Here is a 25,338-nt window from a genome sequence, read left to right on the forward strand (position 1 = left end):
GTGCAATAATATAACTCAGGAAAGACACTGTGGCAGCATGCAAGTCACATTTTTCAGCTTTAACAAATAGCTTATTCTCCAACAGCCATTGAAGAACTTGGCAAACGTGTTGCTGTTGAGCCTCAGGGTCCTTGGAAAAAATCAGGATGTCATCTGAATAGACAAAAACGAAGCGCCCAAACACATCCCTAAGCACGTCATTGACTAGGTTCTGAAAACAGCAGGGGCGTTAGTAAGACTTAAAGGCATGACCAAATACTCAAAGTGACCAGGTGTGTTGAATGCAGTCTTCCACTCGTCCCCCTCTCTTATGCGGACAAGGTGGTAGGCATTCCGGAGGTCGAGTTTGGTAAACACCGTGGCACCATGGAGTGGGGCAAATGCAGAGCTGATGAGTTGCAAGGGGTATTTGTTCTTAACAGTGGTATTATTCAGCCCACGGAAGTCTATGCACGGCCTCAGTGACCCATCCTTCTTCTTCACAAAGAAATACCCAGCACCCACCGGGGAGGAAGATGGCTTGATAAGTCCTGCAGCCAGAGAATCCTGGATGTACCACTCCATAGCCTCTTGCTCGGGATGAGAGAGATTAAACAACCGGCTACTGGGGAGAGGACCTCCAGGTTGGAGGTCAATGGCACAGTTGTACGGCCGATGAGTGCAGCGTCAGGGCGTGGTGCTTGCTGAACACAGGAGCTAGATCATGATACTCGGAAGAAACTGATGACAGGTCCGGAGGTTCTGGAATGAACTGGAGCACAGACAAGGCAGGGGGAAGGGCAGAAAGTAAACAATTAGAGTGACAAAATGAACTCGAAGTGGATACCTTTCCGGTGGTCCAATCAATCTGTGGGTTGTGTAGCTTTAACCATGGATGGCCAAGAACCAGGGGAGAGTAAAGACAGTCGATTATGTGTAAACTGATCTTTTCCTGGTGATTTCCAAAGAGACGCAGGATGACAGGGACGGTTCTCTCACAGACACGGGTGAGGAGCTGTCCATTGAGAGCTTTGGCATCGAGGGGTGAATCGAGTGGGACAGTGTCCAGGCCCAACTGGGTAATAACACCCCGGTCCAGGAAGCTCTCATCTGCGACCGAATCGATGAGAGCAGACAGAGGAAAAGCCTGGCTTATGGACAGAGTATGGCCACACAAGGTTGCCTTCAAGCAGGGGTCTGGGGGAAGATGGGCAGGCGATTTGGCTCAAGAGTATATCCCCAACTACTGCCGAGCCCCATTTTTTGCTGGACACAGTGAACACGTGGAGACAAAGTGACCAACCTGGCCACAATATAGGCAGCTCCTAGCGCCGATTCATCGTTGCCTCTCCTCTGGAAAGAGAAGGGCCCGAGCTGCATGGGATCAGGATGTGGACTAGCCTGGGGATGAGATGCAGTTGGAGAAGGAGGACAGGGCACAGAAGCAGATGTTATGGGACATGCAACCCTACCTACCCTCTCCCTCCGAGGCTCACGGAGACGGTTGTCGATGTGGATAGCGAGAGAGATGAGTTCATCAAGTCCATCAGGCTCATCCCTGGACACCAACTCGTCCTTCAAGATCTCAGTGAGCGCGTTCCGGAATGCTCCCTGAAGGGCCTCCTCATTCCAGCCGCTCTCAGCGTCGAGGGTGCGAAACTCACATGCCACCTCAGCAACACTATGGGGGCCTTGACGGAGGGACAGGAGTCATTTAGCGGCATCCTTACCGCAGATCGGGTGGTCGAAGACATTCTTCATCTCCTCCGTGAATCTGGAGTAGGAGAAACAGATGGGGGGTCTCTCCCACACCGCTGTGTCCCAGGAAAGCGCTGCTCCACGGAGCCAGCCAATCAGAAAGGAAATCTTGGCCCGTTTGCTAGCATAAGATTATGGCTGTTGCTCAAATACTAGTGAACATTGTACCAAAAAGGCTCTGCAAGCGCCGAGGTTGCCATCGTAATGCTCGGGAGTCGGAACAAATGGCTCCCGGAGCTGAGGAGAAGGACTTGGAACTGGTTGTGAGCTCTGGGCGAAGGGTCGGCCCTGTAGGTCAGACAGGCTCTGTGAAAACTCCTTGATATGCTCCAGAAGGGTCTTCAGGGCTTGGTCATGTTGCTCGAGCAGGGCGCCTTGGCCGACGAGGGTTTGGTGGAGAGTAGCAGTCTGCTGGGTTCATCTCTTTGGCCAGATTGTACTGTTACGCAGAGTGGAACAGGGGAACCCAAGAACAGATTCAGACGAGGAGACTGGGATGAAGTAACCAAGGTATTTATTGAAAGACGGGGAAGATGGAGTGCTGGTTAGGGGAAGCTCGGGCGGGTTTCTGGAAACCAGGTGCGGAGGCTGAGGCTGGAGCGAGAGGGGTTGAAACAGGGTAAGCAGGTCCGGAGGGGAATCCAAGGGAGTAGTAGAGTGGGGAATCCAGGACACAGTAGCATGATGACGAGACATGGGACTGGAGACAGGGACTAGAGTCAGAGCGGGTGTAACAGTGTAGGTTCCGTCCCTCTCTTCGCCCCAACCCGGGCTCGAACCAGGGACCCTTGCACGCATCAACAACTGACACCCCACGAAGCATCGTTACCCATCGCGCCACAAAAGCCGCGGCCCTTGCAACGCAAGGGGCAACCCTACTTCAAGTCTCAGAGCGAGTGACGTCACCGATTGAAATGCTATTAGCGCGCACCACCGCTAACTAACTAGCCATTTCACATCGGTTACACTCACCCCCCCTTTGACCTCCTCCTTTTCCGCAGCAACCAACGATCCGGGTCAACAGCATCAATGTAACAGTGTAGGTTCCGTCCCTCTCTTCGCCCCAACCTGGGCTCGAACCAGGGACCCTTGCACGCATCATCAACTGACACCCCACGAAGCATCGTTACCCATCGCGCCACAAAAGCCGCGGCCCTTGCAACGCAAGGGGCAACCCTACTTCAAGTCTCAGAGCGAGTGACGTCACCGATTGAAACGCTATTAGCGCGCACCACCGCTAACTAACTAGCCATTTCACATCGGTTACACGGGCAGGACTGTAGCGGAGAGGAAAACCCCATCAGGCAAGGAAAACAGGCACAACAGGATAACAGGATCTGAATAGTAACAAATGGCTAGAAACGGAGACTGATTTAGCAGAGATTACGATCTGGCAGCGTGGAAGTGGCAGGGCTGAGTTTTTTAGAGGTATTGATTATGGAACAGGTTACAGCTGGTGGGAATCTGCTTTGACTCCAGCACGCCTGTCTCCGCCCACACAATCACACACACACAGAGAGAGGGAGAGAGTACTGGGGGAGTGGCGGTAGATAAAGGAGACACAGAATGAGCAGTCGAGGGCGTTGCAGGAGCAGATGTGACAGATAGTTGCTATTTATGTACTATATTTGGATATAAGTAATGCAATGTATTGTAACCACATAATTGTTGAGTAAATTTTATTAACAGCTGAAAAAGGACTGTAAAGAATATATTTTCCTACTGCAACAACCACATCTCTAGTGTATTTTACATGTTTAAATCATATTCAAATTGTTCACTCCCCTGATGAGATTTTAAAAGACAGTTGTTTACTGTTCCTGTAGAATGGTTGTGAAACAAAGAGTAAAATAACAGATGTGCACTCTACCCAAATCAGTATAATCATAGTACAAGTAGATAGGTCTACAGGCTTGGCAGTTTGGCTTTTAAGCTTAGCAGCTATCTACTGAAAGACACAACTAGACGACCTTCAAATGGAAAATTACCAAACAATCTGACAGTGAAATTTATAGAAGTGCGAAAGAACAACTGGCACAAGTCAGAATAGACTATATACAGTGCATTCGGAAAGTATTCAGACCACTTGACTTTTCCACATTTGTTGTGACGTTACAGCCTTATTCTAAAATGGATAAAATATTTTTTTGCCCCTCATCGATCTACATACAATACCCCATAATGACAACGCGAAAACAGGTTTTTTAGACATTTTTGCAAATGTGTTAAAAATATAAAACAGAAATACCTTATTTACATAAGTATTCAGACCCTTTGCTATGAGACTCGAAATTGAGCTCAGGTGCGTCCTGTTTCCATTGATCACCTGTGTTGAATTCAATTGATTGAACATGGTTTGGAAAGGCACACACCTGTCTATATAAGGTCCCACAGTTGACACTGCATGGCAGAGCCATGAGGTCAAAGGAATTGTCCGTAGAGCTCCGAGACAGGATTGTGTCGAGGCACAGATCTGGGGAAGGGTACCAAAAAATGTCTGTCCCCAAGAACACAGTGGCCTCCATCATTCATAAATGGAAGAAGTTTGGAACCAACAGCACTCTTCCTAGAGAGGGCCATCCGGCCAAACTGAGCAATCGGGGGAGAAGGGCCTTGGTCAGGGAGGTTACCAGGAACCCGATGGTCACTCTGACAGAGCTTCAGAGTTCCTCTCTGGAGATGGGAGAACCTTCCAGAAGGACAACCATCTCTGCAGCACTCCACCAATCAGGCCTTTATGGTAGAGTGGCCAGACGGAAGCCACTCCTCAGTAAAAGACAAATGACAGCCCGCTTGGAGTTTGCCAAAGGGCACCTAAAGGACTCTCAGACCATGAGAAACAAGATTCTCTGGTCTGATGAAACCAAGATTGAACTTTTTGGCCTGACTCTCCACTGGGATTCTCTGCCTCTAACCCTATTACAGGGGCTGAGTCACTGGCGTACTGGTGCTCTTCCATGCTGTCCCTAGGAGGGGTGCGTCACTTGAGTGGGTTGAGTCACTGATGTGATCTTCCTGTCTGGGTTGGCACCTCCCTTGGGTTGTGCCATGGCGATCTTTGTGGGCTATACTCTGCCTTGTCTCAGGATGGTAAGTTGGTGGTTGAAGATATACCTCTAGTGGTGTGGGGGCTGTGCTTTGGCAAAGTGGGTGGGGTTATATCCTGCCTGTTTGGCCCTGTCCGGGGGTATCGTCGGATGGGGCCACAGTGTCTCCTGACCCCTCCTGTCTCAGCCTCCAGTATTTATGCTGCAGTAGTTTATGTGTCGGGGGGCTAGGGTCAGTCTGTTATATCTGGAGTATTTCTCCTGTCTTATCCGGTGTCCTGTGTGAATTTAAGTATGCTCTCTCTAATTCTCTCTTTCTCTTTCTCTCTTTCTTTCTTTCTTTCTTTCTTTCTTTCTTTCTTTCTTTCTTTCTTTCTTTCTTTCTTTCTTTCTTTCTCTCTCTCGGAGGACCTGAGCCCTAGGACCATGCCTCCGGACTACCTGGCCTGATGACTCCTTGCTGTCTCGAGTCCACCTAGCCGTGCTGCTGCTCCAGTTTCAACTGTTCTGCCTGCGGCTATGGAACCCCGACCTGTTCACCGGACATGCTACCTGTCCCAGATCTGCTGTTTTCAACTCTCTAGAGACAGCAGGAGCGGTAGAGATATTCTGAATGATCGGCTATGAAAAGCCAACTGACATTTACTCCTGAGGTGCTGACCTGTTGCACCCTCGACAACCACTGTGATTATTATTATTTGACCCTGCTGGTCATCTATGAACATTTGAACATCTTGGCCATGTTCTGTTATAATCTCCACCCGGCACAGCCAGAAGAGGACTGGTCACCGCTCATAGCCTGGTTCCTCTCTAGGTTTCTTCCTAGGTTCCAGCCTTTCTAGGGAGTTTTCCCTAGCCACCATGCTTCTAAACCTGCATTGCTTGCTGTTTGGGGTTTTAGGCTGGGTTTCTGTACAGCACTTTGAGATATCAGCTGATGTAAGAAGGGCTTAATAAATACATTTGATTTGAATGCCAAGCGTCAGGTCTGGAGGAAACTTGGCACCATCCCTATGGTGATGCATGGTGGTGGCAGCATCATACGGTGGGGATGTTTTTCAGCGGCAGGGACTGGGAGACTAGTCAGGATCGAGGGAAAGATGAACGGAGCAAAGTACAATGTCCTTGAGTGGCCCAGCCAGAACCCGGACTTGAACCCGATTGAACATCTCTGGAGAGACCTGGAAATAGCTGTGCAGCGACGGTCCCTATCCAACCTGACAGCGCTTCAGAGGTTCTGCAGAGAAGAATGACAGAAACTCTCCAAATACAGGTGTGCCAAGCTTGTACCGTCTTACCAAAGAAGCCTCAAAGCTGTAATCGCTGCCAAAGGTGCTTCAACAAAGTACTGAGTAAAGGGTCTGAATACTTATGTCAATTTGATATTTCAGAGTTTTATTTGTAATACATTTGCAAAAACGTATAAAAACCAGTTTTTGCTTTGTCATTATGGGGTATTGTGTGTAGATTGAAAAAAACGATTTAATCCATTTTAGAATAAGGCTGTAACGTAACAAAATGTGGAAAAAGTCAAGGGGTCTGAACACTTGAGTGAGGACCTAAGTGTGTAGGAAAGGGCCTACAGGAAACGGGAGAAATCTATGTCTTCATTGAGTCCTGGATAGGTGAGGCTTTTGAGGGTATGGATCCAGTATGAAGTAACTGTCAATGAGTAAAGAGGCTGTCATTCACCCCGACTAATTCAGGTTGACTTTAATACCAATGTAGATATTTTTATGTTTTACTGGAGTTTACATTTGAAGGTCTGGTACCAGCAAAACCCCTTCAATGTGAAGGCCTATAGATCCTATGTGGCTCAGTTGGTAGAGCGTGGTGCTTGAACGGCAAGGTTGTGGGTTCGATTCCTACGGGGGACCAGTATGAAAAAATAGGAACTCACTACTGTAAATCACTCTGGAAAGGAGTGTCTGCTAAATGACAACAACAAAAAAGACCTGTTCCTCTACTAGTGTGCCACACATAAACTATTCCTTCTGACCTAAGTCCACCTTTCTACCCATTAATACAAACTACATTGAACACCTTCACTAAAAGGTGTCTTCTGAGGTAGAACATTTAATGAACAGAAGACACGCCAGCACCACTTGACCCCCCACAAAAAATCTGAAGAGCTCAAATGGCTATCAGCAAGAGATGATATCATCATAAAAAGTGCAGACAAGGGAGGTGAGGTGTGTATGGGACAAATACATAGAAGAGGCTATACACCAACTAAAGAACACTGAGTACTATTCTATGCAACCTTCAAATCTACTGGAGAACATGAAAAGGGAACTCACTGAGCTATTAACTGTGGCCAAAAATGAAAGTTGGATTTCCAAAAGAGAACATGACTACTTACTGTGCCATGTTTTCCATATTTTGACATACTACTAAAAGAAAACATTTATTAATTAAAATCCACCAGGCAGACCTTTATCAGTGGAAATGACTCTATAACAGAATCAACATCCAAATGTGCGGATTTCTTAATAAAAACCCTTTGTTGCAGGATTACCTTCCTACATCCAGGACAGTCTTTACGCAGCAACATAGTCCATGATGAAGGTCTTGAGGCTTTATAATGAGTCAAGACCTGGTGACCTGATGCCCCCTAGTGACATTATTGTGCAACTCACTGTGGACCCTAAATAACAATGTCTTCCTGTTCCAGGACCAACTGTAAAGACAGGATAAGGGGACAGCTTTGGGAGCTTGCTTCGCACCAAATAATGCTAACTTGTTATTAGGACTATGGGAGGACTGGTTTATATACTTTGCCACCAATACCTTTCAAGACAAGATTGTCTGGTGGGGCCGGTACATTGATGAAGTGATTCTGTCTTCTCTGACTCTGAACAGAAACTGTTGGATTTCCATGCATAAATAACTGAACCAATAAAAACCTGAAACTGAGCTTGGAGTATGATCAAACCGAGATCAACTTTCTTGACTGAAAAATCGCAAAGGACGACCAAAGCAACTTACACACTTCTATCTACAGAAAAGGCATGGATCGGAACACCATCCAGTGGCTTTTCAACAAGATTCCATTTGGACAATTTCAGTGACTTAGACACGTACAGTATGTGACATGCAGCAACGCTTTAAGCAGAGAGGGTACCAGCCTCAGGTGCTTACACAAGCTCATAACAGAGCCCTGTCACTTGATAGAAATTAGCTGCTTTGTCACAAACGTAAACGAGAACAGGCTCAAAAGCCCTATTTTGTTACACGGTACAGTATGGAAGCAGTCCAAATCAGACAAATCCTCAAAAGTAATTGGGACATCATCTGTAGTGACCCCACATTACGTGAAATGTTCACTGAACCTCCTGGGCTCAGTTTCAGACATGCCCCCACAATAAATTACAAACTAGTAAGGAGCTACCTACGTACTGGATGCATACCTTCAAAGGCCTCACCTATCCAGGATTTCCTTGTCATAGACTGACCAGGTGAATCCAGGTGAAAGCTATGATCCCTTATTGATGCCACTGGTTAAACCCACTTTAATCATTGTAGATGAAGAAAAGGAGACAGGTTAAAGAAGGATTTATAAGCCTTGAGACAATTGAGACATGGATTGTGTGTGTGCCATTCAGAAGGTGAATGGGCAAGACAAAATATTTATTAGCCTTTGATCGGGGTATGGTAGTAGTTTTCAGGTGCAACGGTTTGAGTGTGTCAAGAACTGCAACGTTGCTGGGATTTTCATGATCAACAGTTCCCTGTGTATATCAAGAATGGTCCACCACCCAAAGGACATCCAGCCATGGGCCAGCATCACTGTGGAATGCTTTCGACACCATGCTCCAACGCAATATTAGGATGGTATTCCTAATGTTTTGTACACTCAGTGTAGATTTCTCCCCTTTCCTGTAGGCCTTTTTAGACTCCAGTCTTAAAGCTGCAATATGTAACTTTTTGGACAAGCTGACAAAATTCATAGAAAAGAGAGTTACAGATTTGTCATTCTCATTGAAACTAAGTCTAAGAAGCGATAGATCTGTTCTATGTGCAATATTTCTATGCTTCCCGTTCTTCTTGTTTTTGCGTCTTTTAATTTCGGTTTTGTATACCTGCTTCAAACAGCTGAAAATACAATACTTTTGGTATTGGAAAATATATTTCACAGCAGTTTAGATGGTACAATGATTCTCTACACTATACTTTGTTTTTTCACATAAAACTTAGGCAAACTAAGAATTTCTGCCACCAGGAAATGGTGGAGCAATTTCTGCATAGTACACCTTTAAGTCTCTAAAATATCAATCTTCTCTTGTCCCTAACATAAAGTGGTTGTTTAACAGTATTGTATTCTCCAAAATACGGAGCATATTAGATGTTTCATTTTTAATTATGCTTATGATGAAATTATGAAATGTTCAGTATATTGTCAGTCTGTTTCAAAATAGATGGTTTGTTAAATGAGAATGTCCACTATTCCATTTGCCCACATCAAAATGTATTTTCCTGTGTTTGCATTGTAAATACAGTTGAAGTTGGAAGTTTACATACACCTTAGCCAAATACATTTAAACTCAGTTTTTCACAATTCCTGAGATTTAATCCGAGTAAAAATTCCCTGTCTTAGGTCAGGTAGGATCACCACTTTATTTTAAGAATGTGAAATGTCAGAACAATAGTAGAGATAATGATTTATTTCAGCTTTAATTACTTTCATCACATTCCCAGTTGGTCAGTAGTTTACATACACTCAATTAGTATTTGGTAGCATTGCCTTTAAATTGTTTAATTTGGGTCAAATGTTTCGGGTAGCCTTCCACAAGCTTCCCACAATAAGTTGGGTGAATGTTGGCCCATTCCTCCTGATGGAGCTGGTGTAACTGAGTCAGGTTTCGTAGGCCTCCTTGCTCGCACACACTTTTTCAGTTCTGCCCACACATTTTCTATAGGATTGAGGTCAGGGCTTTGTGATGGCCACTCCAATATATGATGGCTGCGTGGTCCCATGGTGTTTATACTTGCATACTGTTGTTTGTACAGATGAATGTGGTACCTTCAGGCATTTGGAAATTTCTCCCAAGGATGAACCTTGACTCAAATGATGTCAATTAGCATATCAGAAGCTTCTAAAGCCATGACATCACTTTTTGAATTTTCTAAGCTGTTTAAAGGCACAGTCAACTTAGTGTATGTAAACTTCTGACCCACTGGAATTGTGATACAGTGAATTATAAGTGAAATAATCTGTCTGTAAACAATTGTTGCAAAATTACTTCTGTCATGCACAAAGTAGATGTCCTAACTGACTTGCCAAAACTATAGTTTGTGAACAAGAAATTTGTGGAGTGGTTGAAAAACGAGTTTTAATAACTGCAAGTGTATGTAAACTTCCGACTTCAACTGTAGTTACATTTCTGCTGTCTTATTTCTTGCATATGAGATTTAATGTGATTGATGTGACGTGATCGCCTTGACATTTACATTTGAGTCATTTAGCAGACACTTAAACAGTACGACTTATAGGAGCAATTAGGGTTAAGTGCCTTGTTAAGGGAATATGACACCTGCGATTCACTTTAATTGCATGTGTGATGAATTAATTGCTTGTGTTATCACCTGTGTTGATGGGGCGGCAGGTAGCCTAGTGGTTAGAGCGTTGGGCCAGTAACCGAAAGGTTTCTGGATTGAATCCCAGAGCTGACAAGATCAAAATATGTCGTTCTGCCCCTGAGCAAGGCAGTTAACCCACTGTTCCCCGGGCGCCAAAGATGTAGATTTTTTATTTATTTTATTTTACCTGCTAGCACCGCGTACCTCTCTGATTCAGAGGGGTTGGGTTAAATGCGGAAGACACATTTCAGTTGTACAACTGACTCGATATCCCCATTTCCCTTTATTAGCTGTTATGAAATACACTACATGACCAAAAGCATGTGGACACCTACTCATCAAACATCTCATTCCAAAATCATCAGCATTAATTTGGGGTTGGTCCCCCTTTGCTAGGGAAGGCTGGGAAGGCTTTCCACTAGATGTTGGAACATTGCTGTGGAGACTTACTTCCATTCAGCCACAAGAGCATTAGTGAAGTTGGGCGATTAGGCCTGGCTTGCAGTTGTCATTTCAATTCATCCAAAAGCTCTGTGCAGGCCAGTCAAGTTCTTCCACACCGATCTCGACAAACCATTTCTGTATGGACCTCGCTTTGTGCACTGGGGCATTGTCATGCTGAAACAGGAAAGGGCCTTCCTCAAACTGTTGCCACAAAATTGGAAGCACAAAAACGCCTAGAATGTCATTGTTAAGATTTTCCTTCACTGGAACAAAGCCCGAACCATGAAAAACAGCCCCAGACCATTATTTCTCCTCCACCAAACTTAACAGTTGGCACTACGCATTGGGGCAGGTAGTGTTCTCCTGGCATCTGCCAAACCCAGATTAGTCTGTCGATCTGCCAGATGGTGAAGCGTGAATCCAATGGCGGCGATGCTTGGCATTGTGCATGGGGATGGGGATTTAGGCTGCTTGGCCATGGAAACCCATTTCATGAAGCTCCGGACGAACAGTTGTTGTGCTGACGTTGGAGGAATATGGAGGAATGATCTCTCTTAGGGTATACGAGTGGGCGGCTAAGCTGAAAAATTTGACTCAATCGTACACTTTTTGATAAAAACACCAGATCACTGATTTTTTTTGTCCGTGTAGCTCCTTATTTAGGCTACTGATATTCCTTGCAGTTTGGTTGTTTTCAGTTTTAAAAAATGCTTAAGGCGCAACCACAGAGCAGGCTCAACTTACCCGGCTACCATAAATGTGATAAATTGGCCGTCTTTCACTTTAACAATGGGGATGAACCAAAATATCAGTTTTAGGCTCGCCACTGATTTGGTAAATAGCTGAGGGATGGGGCTGGAGAAATGTAACTACTTTCAAATTCATAGAAAGAGCTATGGATGGAAGGACTGACCATCCAATGGAAGAGGCAAGTGGAAGGGGGAGAAAGTAAGAAACTTGTCTGTCGGCCCTGCATTAAAGACCAAAATTGGCTAAAGACAATTGTGATAAATAAAAAGTATACCAGTTTAATTTAAGGACCAAAAGATTGACAGCTGTGCCATATAGATTGCAAAATAGTTGGGAAGAGATTTTCAATGTACCAATTCCCTGTCACATGTCACAAAAAACAATGCTGGATTAAAAACGTATTAAGAGTTTTTCAATTAAAATTATTATACAAAATTCTTGCAAAAAACAGAATGTTATATATATGGTAGATGCAAACATCCCAGCTCTGCAGATTTTTCTGTGAAGAGACAGAATCATTAGATCATTTGTTTTGGTAATGTCCATATGTAGCTTGTTTTTGGTTGCAAGTTCAGGAATGGCTGAAGAATTGCAACATTTACCTGGCGCTAACTCTGCAAATAGCACTGCTGGGTGATTTAAAAAGTAATAGTCAACTGATTTATAATTTTAATAATGCTCTTATCAAAAATGTGTTTCTTTAATTTACAGTATATATAATCTATGAGAATAGAAAGGTTCAGAACTTCTGTGAAACATCACAGCACCTATGAAAAATATATGGTAAATAGAAACTGGATAGTGTTCAGAGAGATGGGAGGGGTTGAATGGAGCTGAAGGATGAGACTAAAAACACAAAAAAGAGAACTATTGTAAACTATACTGTGTCAGTAAAATGTATATAGTATGTATACGCTGGAAGTAGATGCCTAAGAGTTGTTGTCCATTAGTTTACTCCAATTAGGGGAGGGATTGTAGGGTTAGGGGAAAATAATAAAGAAAAATATATTTCAAACATACAGTACCAGTCAAAAGTTTGGACACACCTACTCATTCAAGGGTTTTTCATTATTTTTACTATTTTCTACATTGTATAATAATAGTGAAGACATCAAAACTATATAAATAACACATATGGAATCATGTTGTAACCAAAAAAGTGTTAAATAAATCAAAATTGTCACGGTTGTCTGAAGGAGCGGACCAAGGTGCAGCGTGTTTGTAGTTCCACGTTATTATTTACTCGTGAAACGTAATGCAATACACTAAATAACTGAATATACAAAAACAACAAACCGTGACGCACAGAGAAACAAACACTCCTCAAAAGATAATAACCCACAAAACAGGAAGAGAAAAACCCCTACTTAAATATGATCTCCAATCAGAGGCAACAAGGATCAGCTGCCTCCAATTGGAGATTAACCCAAACAACCCCAACATAGAAATAGAAAAACTAGAACTTAAACATAGAAAACATAGAAAAACACAAAACACCCCCTGTCACGCCCTGACCTACTCTACTATAAAAAAATGACATCTTCCTAGGGTCAGGACGTGACAGTACACCCCCCCCCCCCAAAAAGGGGAAGACTCCGAATGCAACAAACCAAAAAAACACACCACAAACAAAAGGGAGGGTAGGGAGGGGGATAACTGTCTATGGCGGCTCAAATGCAGTCCACATAACCTCCAGCATAGGAGGCGGCTCCGGTTCTGGGCGTACTCCCCGCTCCACCCGCTGATCCTTCTGCTTTATTACCACCTGACCGTGGATCGTCGTCGAAGGGACCGGACTGTAGATCATTGCTGGAGGCTCCGGGCTGCAGGCCGACCCAGGAGGCTCCGGGCTGCAGGCCGACCCAGGAGGTTCTGGACTGTGGACCGTCACTGCAGGCTCCGTGCCGTGGATCATCACTACAGGTTCCGTGCCATGGATCATCACTGGAGGCTTAGTGCCATGGATCCTCTCTACAGGCTTTGGACTATAGATCATCACTGGAGGCTTCATTCGTGGAGCTGGAATAGGTCTCACCGGACTAGGGAACGTCGCTGGGAGTTCTGGACTAGGGAACGTCGCTGGAGGCTTCCTTCGTGGAGCTGGAATAGGTCTCACCGGACTAGGGAACGCCGCTGGGAGTTCTGGACTAGGGAACGTCGCTGGAGGCTTCCTTCGTGGAGCTGGAATAGGTCTCACCGGACTAGGGAACGTCGCTGGGAGTTCTGGACTAGGGAACGTCACTGGAGGCTCCAGACTGGAGAGCGTCGCCGGAGGCCAGGTGCACAGAGCAGGCACAGGGTATACTGGGTCGTGGAGGCGCACTGGAGATCTGGAGCTTATGGCTGGCACAACCCGTCTTGGCTGGATAACCTCCGTAGCCCGACAAGTGTAACAGTGTAGGTTCCGTCCCTCTCTTCGCCCCAACCTGGGCTCGAACCAGGGACCCTTGCACACATCAACAACTGACACCCCACGAAGCATCGTTACCCATCGCGCCACAAAAGCCACGGCCCTTGCAACGCAAGGGGCAACCCTACTTCAAGTCTCAGAGCGAGTGACGTCACCGATTGAAACGCTATTAGCGCGCACCACCGCTAACTAACTAGCCATTTCACATCGGTTACACTCACCCCCCCTTTGACCTCCTCCTTTTCCGCAGCAACCAACGATCCGGGTCAACAGCATCAATGTAACAGTGTAGGTTCCGTCCCTCTCTTCGCCCCAACCTGGGCTCGAACCAGGGACCCTTGCACACATCAACAACTGACACCCCACGAAGCATCGTTACCCATCGCGCCACAAAAGCCGCGGCCCTTGCAACGCAAGGGGCAACCCTACTTCAAGTCTCAGAGCGAGTGACGTCACCGATTGAAACGCTATTAGCGCGCACCACCGCTAACTAACTAGCCATTTCACATCGGTTACACAAGCACGAGGCGTTGTGACAGGTCACATAGGTTTGTTTTGGCGAACTGTGGTTACCGTGCGTAGAGCTGGCGCAGGATAACCAGGGCCGAGAAAACACACTGGAGACCAGGAACGCTGAGCAGGCATACTCCTTCCTGGCTGAATGCCAACTCTAGCACGGCACCTGTGAGGAGCTTGCACCGAGTGCACCGGGCTGTAGCTGCGCACTGGCGACACAGTGTGTATCTCACTGACTCGCCCCCATGGTAAGCACGGGCAGTTGGCTCAGGTCTCCAACCTGACTCTGCCAATCTCCCCGTGTGCCCCCCCAAAAAAAGAATTGGGGCTGCCTCTCACACTTGCCTCGTCGTTGGTATCGTGCCTCCTCTCGTCGCTGCTCTGCTCTCGCTGCCTCCACCTGTTCCCATGGAAGGCGATCCCATCCAGCCTGGATCTCCTCCCATGTCCAGGGTCCCTTGCCGTCCAGAACTTCCTCCCAGGTCCATTCTCTTCCACGCTGCTTGGTCCTTTTATGGTGGGTTATTCTGTCACGGTTGTCTGAAGGAGCAGACCAAGGTGCAGCGTGTTTGTAGTTCCACGTTATTATTTATTCGTGAAACGTAATGCAATACACTAAATAACTGAATATACAAAAACAACAAACCGTGACGCAGAGAGAAACAAACACTACTCAAAAGATAATAACCCACAAAACAGGAAGAGAAAACCCCTACTTAAATATGATCTCCAATCAGAGGCAATGAGGATCAGCTGCCTCCAATTGGAGATTAACCCAAACAACCCCAACATAGAAATAGAAAAACTAGAACTTAAACATAGAAATAGAAAACATAGAAAAACACAAAACACCCCCTGTCACGCCCTGACCTACTCTACTATAAAAAATGACATCTTACTAGGGTCAGGACGTGACAAAAATATATTTTAGATTTTAGATTCTTCAAAGTAGCCACCCGTTGCCTTGATGACAGCTTTGCACACTCCTGGCATTCTCTCAACCAGCTTCACCTGGAATGCTTTTCCAACAGTCTTGAAGGAGTTCCCACATATGCTGAGCACTTGTTGGCTGCTTTTCCTTCACTCTGCGATCCAACTCATTCCAAGTCATCTCAATTGGGTTGAGATCGGTGTGATTGTGGAGCCCAGGTCATCTGATGCAGCACTCCATCACTCTCCTTCTTGGTCAAATAGCCCTTAAAGCCTGGAGGTGTGTTGGGTCATTGATAGTTGGGGAGGCTGTGGTAGTCTTGAATTCTAAATAAATTACCGACAGTGTTACCAGCAAAGGACCCCAACACCATCACACCTCCTCCTCCATGCTTCACAGTGGGAACTACACATGCAGAGATCATCCGTTCACCTACTCTGCATCTCACATAGACACGGCGGTTGGAACAAAAAAATCTCAAATTTGGACTCATCAGACAAAAATAAAAAAATTCCACCGGTCTAATATCCATTGCTCGTGTTTCTTGGCCCAAGTCTCTTCTCAGCCATACGCTGCATTTGCTATAGGCCTATTGTTTACCTTTTTGTTGGTGACACTTTGATATCTTGATAGTATGCAGCTGTTTAAAGGGCAAATCCACAGATGAAACAAGAACAAAATGGTCGCCCCCCACTCTGTTTTGGTAAAAAGCTGAGGGATGGACCTAGAGAAATGTAACCACTCTCAGATTAATAGATAGAGCTATGGATGCAAGGACTGACCATCCATGATATAAAAAATATAGTTTTAACCATGTTATGAGGCTATACAGTATTTGTTTACATTTACAGTGTTTACAAATATTGGAGTAAAACAAGCTTATATTTTTGGTTCTCATGGAGTGTGACAGTTTAACTAAACTAAAAACAAAAAGAAAAAAGAAAAAGGACTGACCATCCATGTGATCAAAATGACAGTTTAAGTCTATACAGTGTTGTTTACAAGGAGTAAAACAAGCTTATATTTGGGGTTCTATTAGAAAGAAAATGATAATCTCATGATGGATATATAAGTTATATTCTTCAAGAATCAATGGGTATTTATCATACATTTAAAGTGTATTTTTCATATTGACAAGGTAGCTTTATTCACGTCAGCGGAATTTAGCGAAATAAGGTACAGTAGCTTTATTCACATCAGGGGAATATTGTTAAACAAGGTAGCTATAATCACACCAGGGAAATTTAGCAAAACAAGGTAGCTTTATTCACATCAGGGGAATTTAGCAAAACAAGGTACCGGTAGCTTTATTCACGTCAGGGGAATTTAGCTGATTGCGGTGCAACTCTACACGATTCAAGGTTGCTGTGTTCACATCAAGGTAACATAGCAGGAGTGAAACTTAGATGCAACTCCATATGATTCAAGGTTGCTGCGTTCACGTCAGGGGAACATAGCAGGTGAACTTAGGTGCACCTCCCTATAATTCAAGGTTGCTGCATTCACGTCAGGTGAACATAGCAGGGGTGAAACTTTGGTATAACTCCATACGATATGATATGTGGCTCTGTTCACGCCAGGGGAATGGAGCAGGAGTTAATGACTTTGGTGAAACTCCACATGACATGATTATTGCATTTCCATTTTGTTTTTCGTGTGTGGTGTACTTGCATTCAGTAGCATCTATGAATCACATGATTATGCATAGTATTGACGTGAAACAGAAGAACTAAGGATACCGATGTGAGGTTCTCTCTGGTGTTTACAGAACAACTGGTGCTGTGAGATTAGGATATCAGGATTCAAGGATGCTGTGAGATTAGGATATCAGGACATGCTTAGACAAAGCAATTGTAATAGTAGAACAAAGGATCGCAATACATAAGAAAATGAATGGCTGCAGTATTGCTGTTATAATGAGAACATGATGTATGGAATGCTAAACATAAATTTAGGAAAGTGTGTATTCTTATTTTACATTTATGTAGTTCTATCCTTGTGCTGTACTTGTCTATTAAAGGGAAACTTCAGGATTTTGGCAATGAGGCAATACTTCCCCAGAGTATATCAAATCTCTGCATCCAGAATGAAGTAAATTAGAGTTAGTTTCACGAGCCAATGCTAAATAGCGTTAGCACAATGACTGGAAGTCTATGGGTATCTGCTAGCCTTATTAACTGTTATTATCTGTGTTATTAACTGCTATTACATATGTTATTAACCCTAAAGTAAGGCTAGCTGTCGCCATTGGATCCTAATAAATACAAATAAAATAAAAGGTTACCAACCAGCCACTGACGAAACACACGCCTGCAATTCTTACATCGTAGCGTAGTAGGAGAGAGTGGTTTCATCCCTATAGCATATTCAGAGATCGATTTATAGCCATTAATCTAAAATAATTCATAGGTTTTAAACAAAAAACACTTCTTGTTTGTCATAGATGGACAAGATTAATATGAGATGAAAGGCGAGTTCCTAACGAGTTCAGGAAGCCAAGCTAGAGCTGTCTGACATTCACAGTGGTGAGGGCAGGTGTATTGATCAAGCGAGACCTTTAGAAAATATGCACATTTTCTTTAACACTAAACATACAACTATGCATTTTATAGTTATAAGTGTCACTCACACAAGAGGGAAAGTCATGACATAAGGAAGGTGAAATCTTAGTTAGTGGTTTTATAATTTTTTTATAATATACTGCTCAAAAAAATAAAGGGAACACTTAAACAACACAATGTAACTCCAAGTCAATCACACTTCTGTGAAATCAAACTGTCCACTTAGGAAGCAACACTGATTGACAATAAATGTCACATGCTGTTGTGCAAATGGAAAAGACAACAGGTGGAAATTATAGGCAATTAGCAAGACACCCCCAATAAAGGAGTGCTTCTGCAGGTGGTGACCACAGACCACTTCTCAGTTCCTATGCTTCCTGGCTGATGTTTTGGTCACTTTTGAATGCTGGCGGTGCTTTCACTCTAGTGGTAGCATGAGACAGAGTCTACAACCCACACAAGTGGCTCAGGTAGTGCAGCTCATCCAGGATGGCACATCAATGCGAGCTGTGGCAAGAAGGTTTGCTGTGTCTGTCAGCGTAGTGTCCAGAGCATGGAGGCGCTACCAGGAGACAGGCCAGTACATCAGGAGACGTGGAGGAGGCCGTAGGAGGGCAACAACCTAGCAGCAGGACCGCTACCTCCGCCTTTGTGCAAGCAGGAGCACTGCCAGAGCCCTGCAAAATGACCTCCAGCAGGCCACAAATGTGCATGTGTCTGCTCTTACGGTCAGAAACAGACTCCATGAGGGTGGTATGAGGGCCCGACGTCCACAGGTGGGGGTTGTGCTTACAGCCCAACACCGTGCAGGACGTTTGGCATTTGCCAGAGAACACCAAGATTGGCAAATTCGCCACTGGCGCCCTGTGCTCTTCACAGATGAAAGCAGGTTCACACTGAGCTCATGTGACAGACGTGACAGAGTCTGGAGACGCCGTGGAGAATGTTCTGCTGCCTGCAACATCCTCCAGCATGACCGGTTTGGCGGTGGGTCAGTCATGGTGTGGGGTGGCATTTCTTGGGGGGCCGCACTGCCCTCCATGTGCTCACCAGAGGTAGCCTGACTGCCATTAGGTACTGAGATGAGATCCTCAGACCCCTTGTGAGACCATATGCTGGTGCGGTTGGCCCTGGGTTCCTCCTAATGCAAGACAATGCTAGACCTCATGGGGCTGGAGTGTGTCAGCAGTTCCTGCAAGAGGAAGGCATTGATGCTATGGACTGGCCCACCCGTTCCCCAGACCTGAATCCAATTGAGCACATCTGGGACATCATGTCTCGCTCCATCCACCAACGCCACGTTGCACCACAGACTGTCCCGGAGTTGGCGGATGCTTTAATTCAGGTCTGGGAGGAGATCCCTCAGGAGACCATCCGCCACCTCATCAGGAGCATGCCCAGGCGTTGTAGGGAGGTCATACAGGCATGTGGAGGCCACACACACTTGTTTTAAGGACATTACATCAAAGTTGGATCAGCCTGTAGTGTGGTTTTCCACTTTAATTTTGACTGTGACTCCAAATCCAGACCTCCATGGGTTGATAAATTGGATTTCCATTGATTATTTTTGTGTGATTTTGTTGTCAGCACATTCAACTATGTAAAGAAAAAAGTATTTAATAAGATTATTTCATTCATTCAGATCTAGGATGTGTTATTTTAGTGTTCCCTTTATTTTTTGGAGCAGTGTATATTTAGAAAGCATATAAGTCATTACAAGCCTTATTCATAGTTTTGTTGAATTGGAAAAATACATAGAAAATATTTCATATTTTCATATTAATATCATATTTATACTGTTCCACAAAAGTGACTACACCTCGTCAATTTATAACTATTTTTACCAGAAAGGTGAGATTTGAACCTTTCTTGTAGTGTGCAGCATTACATTTTTATTGTCCTCATGATAAATAATTACTTTCGGGGATTACGTGGATTAGATTACATGTAGTTACATTTAAGAGGTTTTAAGGTCAATCCCTGCTACAACTAGGTTCTGAAGTTTTACCTGGTTACCATCAAGGAAAAACTCTGGGCCCAAGGGGAATAAAACTATGCCCCCACTTTTCTGGGACCTGTGGCGCCACCTCTGTTCAAAAATATAAATACCAAATGATTTACCCTCCAGAATATGTCTCCACACCAAGTTGATAACCCATAGCATTCAAAGTTAAGAGGCAAAAGTTTAATATGGCAGCGGCACCCATTTCGGCGGCCATCTTAGTTCATACCAGTATGTCAGATTAACTCAATCGCCAATTTCTCAGCCTCTCAGTATCAGAGAAACACAAAACTTTGAATGAATAACAGACAAAGGTTTATGACAAGTTTTTGTGATTGAAATTGATCAAAATAACTTAAAACATGAAAAGCATACATCACATTTAACCATAAAGGTGTGAAAAGGTTAATAGAATAAAAATGTGTTACTGCTTGACAGACATTGTCTCTTCGCAATCATTACCAATTTGGAGTTGGCACTTTTAAGTATATAAATATGTTGCCACTTTTAAGGCTCGGACACACCAATAGCTTTTGCCAGCCGATAGTACATAGCACCTCTGAACAGAGTGCCGGATGTAAGTTACAAAGTGAGTGCAAACCGATTCTTCATGTAGAATCGTACAAAAATGTTGGCAGCCAGACATCCATCAGCAGGTTGTCCCTAAAACAAACCTCGCCGAACAAGCAGCAGACGAACAGAAGATCAACAATCGGTGTGGTGTGTGTGGTCCTTTAGTGTTAACTGTTATTTCCTATGTAATTAACTTATTTGCTGTGTATTAATGTTATTAACTATTAATACATGTTTTATTAACTGTTACATGTTATTACTTGTGTTATCACCTGTTATTACCTGTCATTGCCTGTGTAATTGGCCTATTGTATATGTCAATATGTATATAATTGTAAATGCTGTTGCCCATGTTACAAACTGTTATTACCCGTGTTATTGACTGTTATTACCCATGTTGCTGTTATTACCTGTGTTATTGACTGTTATTACCCATGTTACTGTTATTACCTGTATTCCAGGCATTTCTGCAGCTGGCCCATGGCACCTCGGCACTGAAGGAGGAGAACAAGTAGAAGAAGGCCCAGGCCTGGATGATGATGTATGACACTGCAGCATACGCAATGACCACTTGGGTGGCATAACCAATCCCTGGGGATAAACAAAACAAATGTAAATCTAAGTGCACTTAAATATGAATGTAAATGTACACAGTTTCCTGTTTGCAGGTTTTGTGTTTTCCACCTTGATGAGGTTGGCTTTGAGGGAATTTTCTTAAGGCTGTGTATATCCCCCCTCAAGCCGATACCACGACGGCCCTCAAGGAACGTCACTGGACTTTATGCAAACTAGAAACAATATATCCTGAAGTTGCATTTATTGTAGCTGGGGATTTTAACAAAGCAAATTTGAGTAAAAGGCTGCCTAAATTCAATCAACATATCGACTGTAGTACTCGCGCTGCTAAATCACAAGACCACTGTTACACCAACTTCCGGGATGCATACAAGGCCCTCTCCCGCCCTCCAATCGGCAAATCTGACCCCGACTCCATTTTGCTCCTCCTTTCCTATAGGCAGAAACTCAAACAGGAAGTACACGTGCTAAGAACTATTCAACGCTGGTCTGACCAATCGGAATCCACGCTTCAAGATTGTTTTGATCACGCGGACTGGGATATGTTCCGGGTAGCTTCCGAGAATAATATTGACAAATATACTGAAACGGTGACTGAGTTTATCAGGAAGTGTATAGGAGATGTTGTACCCACTGTGACTATTAAAACCTACCCTAACCAGAAACCGTGGATAAATGGCAGCATTTGCGCAAAACTGAAAGTGTGAACCACCACATTTAACCATGGCAAGGTGACTGGGAATATGGCAGAATAGAAACAGAGTAGTTATTCCCTTCGCAAGGCATTCAAACAGGCAAAATGTCAGTATAGAGACAAAGTGGAGTCTCAAGTCAACGGCTCAGACACAAGACGTATGTGGCAGGGTCTACAGACAATCACAGACTACAAAAGGAAAACCAGCCATGTCGCGGACACTGACGTCTTTCTTCCGGACAAGCTAAACACCTTCTTTGCCCGCTTTGACGGCCTTCTCCGTGGCCGACGTGCGGCCCAGATGGCATCCCTAGCCGCGTCCTCAAAGCATGCGCAAACCAGCTGACTGGTGTGTTTATGGACATATTCAATCTCTCCCTATCCCAGTCTGCTGTCCCCACATGCTTCAAGATGGCCAATATTGTTCCTGTACCCAAGAAAGCAAAGGTAACTGAACTAAATGACTACCGCCCCGTAGGATTCACTTCTGTCATCATCAAGTGCTTTGAGAGACTAGTCAAGGATCATATCACCGCTACCTTACCTGTCACCCTAGACCAACTTCAATTTGCTTACCGCCCCAATAGGTCCACAGACGATGCAATCGTCATCACACTGCACACTGCCCTATCCCATCTGGACAAGAGGAATACCTATGTAAGAATGCTGTTCATTGACTATAGCTCAGCATTCAACACCATAGTACCCTCCAAGCTCATTATTAAGCTCGAGGCCCTGGGTCTGAACCACGCCCTGTGCAATTGGGTCCTGGACTTGCTGACGGGCCACCCCCAGGTGCTGAAGGTAGAGAACAACACCTCCACTTCGCAGATCCTCAACACTGGGGCCCCACAAGGGTGCGTGCTCAGCCCCCTCCTGTACTCCCTGTTCACCCATGACTGCGTGGCCAAGCACGCCTCCAACTCAATCATCAAGTTTGCAGACGACACAACAGTAGTAGGGTTGACTACCAACAACAACAAGACAGCCTACAGGGAGGAATTGGGGGCTCTGTGATTCAAGGAAAATAACCTCTCACTATATTATTTTATAATAATACAATTACAGAGAAACAGATTTTGTTTAACAAGTAATACCATTTATTTTTTTAAATATAGGTTTCAAAATTATTGGAGGTGCCAATAATTTTGGAGGTGACTATATATATTGTGTGGAATATTTCCCCTTGGCGTCACCTGCTATTTACAAAACAAAATCCATCAGCACAGTACAGTACATACTGTACTATGAGGGTCCCTAAAATGAAATGTTCTTGCAGCTATAAATATCCTATCATTATTTATCTCTCTCTCTCTCTCACACACACACACACACACACACACACACACACACACACACACACACACACACACACACACACACACACACACACACACACACACACACACACACACACACACACACACACACACACACACACGGATTCTATATGAAATTCTATTCTTGCAGTAGTAACCTTCAAAGAGAGGGCAGAAGTGTCTCCAGCAGGTGATGCAGCCCTGCGAGGTGTACTGTCCCATGGCTGTCTCCAGGAGGAACATGGGGATCCCACAGGAGAGCAGGAACAGAACATAGGGAATCAGGAATGCACCTATGAGGATGGTTACAAAGTGTTGTTATGCCTAACTTGATCCACATGCCAAGTGGAGGATGCCCTACATGCCAACCTCATAAAATGTTAATCACATGGTCTAGACCAGCAGTTCCCAAACTGTGGGGCCTAGGGGGCGCAAGTTTTTTTTTTTAAGGAACTCAGTCTGGCTTTCAACTTACTCCTGAAAGATGTAATAGTAGAATGCACAAGGCGCAATTTCAAAATTTAGTAGTGCATCATCAGTTTTCCTATTTATAACTTTTTAGAAATCTAGATTAACTAGTCCATGTCAGCTAAGCTCTTTTAGCTAGGTTTTTTAGCCTATTGATTTTCTTGTCATGTTTGAGTCACTCAAATATCACATGAACACACATAAGACAATGCAAAATGTGAACAATTGCAGGAAATTTGCTTTAATAAACTCTGATCCCCTCTGGTGGCATTTTTTAAATGACACATAATATTGAATACTACCCTCATTAAGTACATTTCGGTTTCCAAACTATAAGTCCTACATGCTTACTACAGGTAAAAAGGTAAGAACTCTGGGATTCAGATGAAGGTGTCAGAAATAATGTGACCACTACAGAGATCAAGAGTTTTATCGGGGGGGTCCCGAAAAGAGATTTGAACAGTTCGTTTTGAGATAAAATATGTCACCAATTACTGTTCCAAAGGGAATGTCTCTTTTGTTGTTGTTGAAAAATATGATGGCGCTGTAAAGATGGACAAATTCCCGTTGGAACACAGCCATTTTAAAACCAATCAAAACAAATTTTATGGTCACATACACGTGTTAAGCTAATGTTATTGCGGGTGTAGCGAAATGCTTCTGCTCTAGCTCCAACAGTGCAGTAATATCTAACAACTAATATCTAACAATTTCACAACATATACCCAATACACACAATAAGTAAAGCAATGGAATTAAGAATATATAAATATATGGACGAGCAATGTCAGAGCGGCATAAACTAAGATTGCAACGTGGGTCGTCTAAAGGGGACCAAGGCGCGGCGTGTAAAAGTGCTCATATTTTACTTTAATGAAAACACTAAATCAAAACAACAAAAACGACCGTCAACAGTTCCGTCAAGTTACAAGGAACAAAACAGAAAACAACTACCCACAAAACCCCATAGACAAACCCCAACTTAAATATGATCTCCAATTAGAGACAACACGAACCAGCTGCCTCTAATTGGAGATCATCCCAAAACTCAACATAGACATAGAAAAACAAGAACTAAACATAGACACAAAAAACATAGAATGCCCACCCACCTAGCTAAACAGAGAAAACACAGCTCTCCTAGGTCAGAGTGTGACAGTACCCCCCCCCTAAAGGTGTGGACTCCCGGCCGCAAACCTGAACCTACTGGGGAGGGTCCGGGTGGGCATCCATATTTGGCGGCGGCTCTGGTTCCGGGCGTATCACCCCCACCGTCCGCTGATCCCCCCGCTTCTGTATGTCCGGAGGAACCAGACCGTGGATCATCGCCGGAAGCTTGTTACCGCCAACCGCCGCTGAAGACTCTAGGCTAAAGGCCGCCGCTGAAGACTCTTGGTTGCAGACCGCCGCTGAAGGCTCCGGGCTGGGGAGCGTCGCTGGAGGCTCCGGGCTGAGGAGCGTCGCTGGAGGCTCCGGGCTGAGGAGCGTCGCTGGAGGCTCCTGACTGGAGAGCGTCTCTGTAGGTTCCGGACTGGGGACCTTCGCTGCAGGCTCCGTGCCATGGATCATCACTACTGGTTCCGCGCCATGGATCATCACTGGAGGCTTTGTGCCATGGATAATCACTGGAGGCTCCGGGCCATGGATTATCACTGGAGGCTTCGTGCCATGGATCATCCCTACAGGCTTCGGGCCATGGATCATCACTGGAGGCTTCGTGCCATGGATCA

General features: G+C 44.6%; 1 protein-coding gene across 3 annotated transcripts in view; it reads right to left on the bottom strand.

Annotated features, from left to right (window-relative positions):
- The window catches only part of LOC106583558 (sodium- and chloride-dependent GABA transporter 2), a 52,598-nt gene that overhangs the window by 23,706 nt on the left and 3,554 nt on the right, over positions 1–25,338 (bottom strand). For 2 of the 3 annotated variants that reach the window (XM_045705231.1, XM_014167877.2), the window contains exons 3-4: positions 23,299–23,433; positions 21,002–21,142 (exon numbers count right to left, since the gene is read on the bottom strand). In XM_045705231.1, coding sequence (XP_045561187.1) covers positions 21,002–21,142; positions 23,299–23,433 — 276 coding nt within the window. The remainder of the gene's footprint in view (positions 1–21,001; positions 21,143–23,298; positions 23,434–25,338) is intronic. The other variant, XM_045705230.1, reaches the window with a different exon arrangement.

This window comes from Salmo salar, chromosome ssa22, assembly GCF_905237065.1.
Source record: "Salmo salar chromosome ssa22, Ssal_v3.1, whole genome shotgun sequence".
In the NCBI taxonomy this organism is placed as follows: domain Eukaryota; kingdom Metazoa; phylum Chordata; class Actinopteri; order Salmoniformes; family Salmonidae; genus Salmo; species Salmo salar.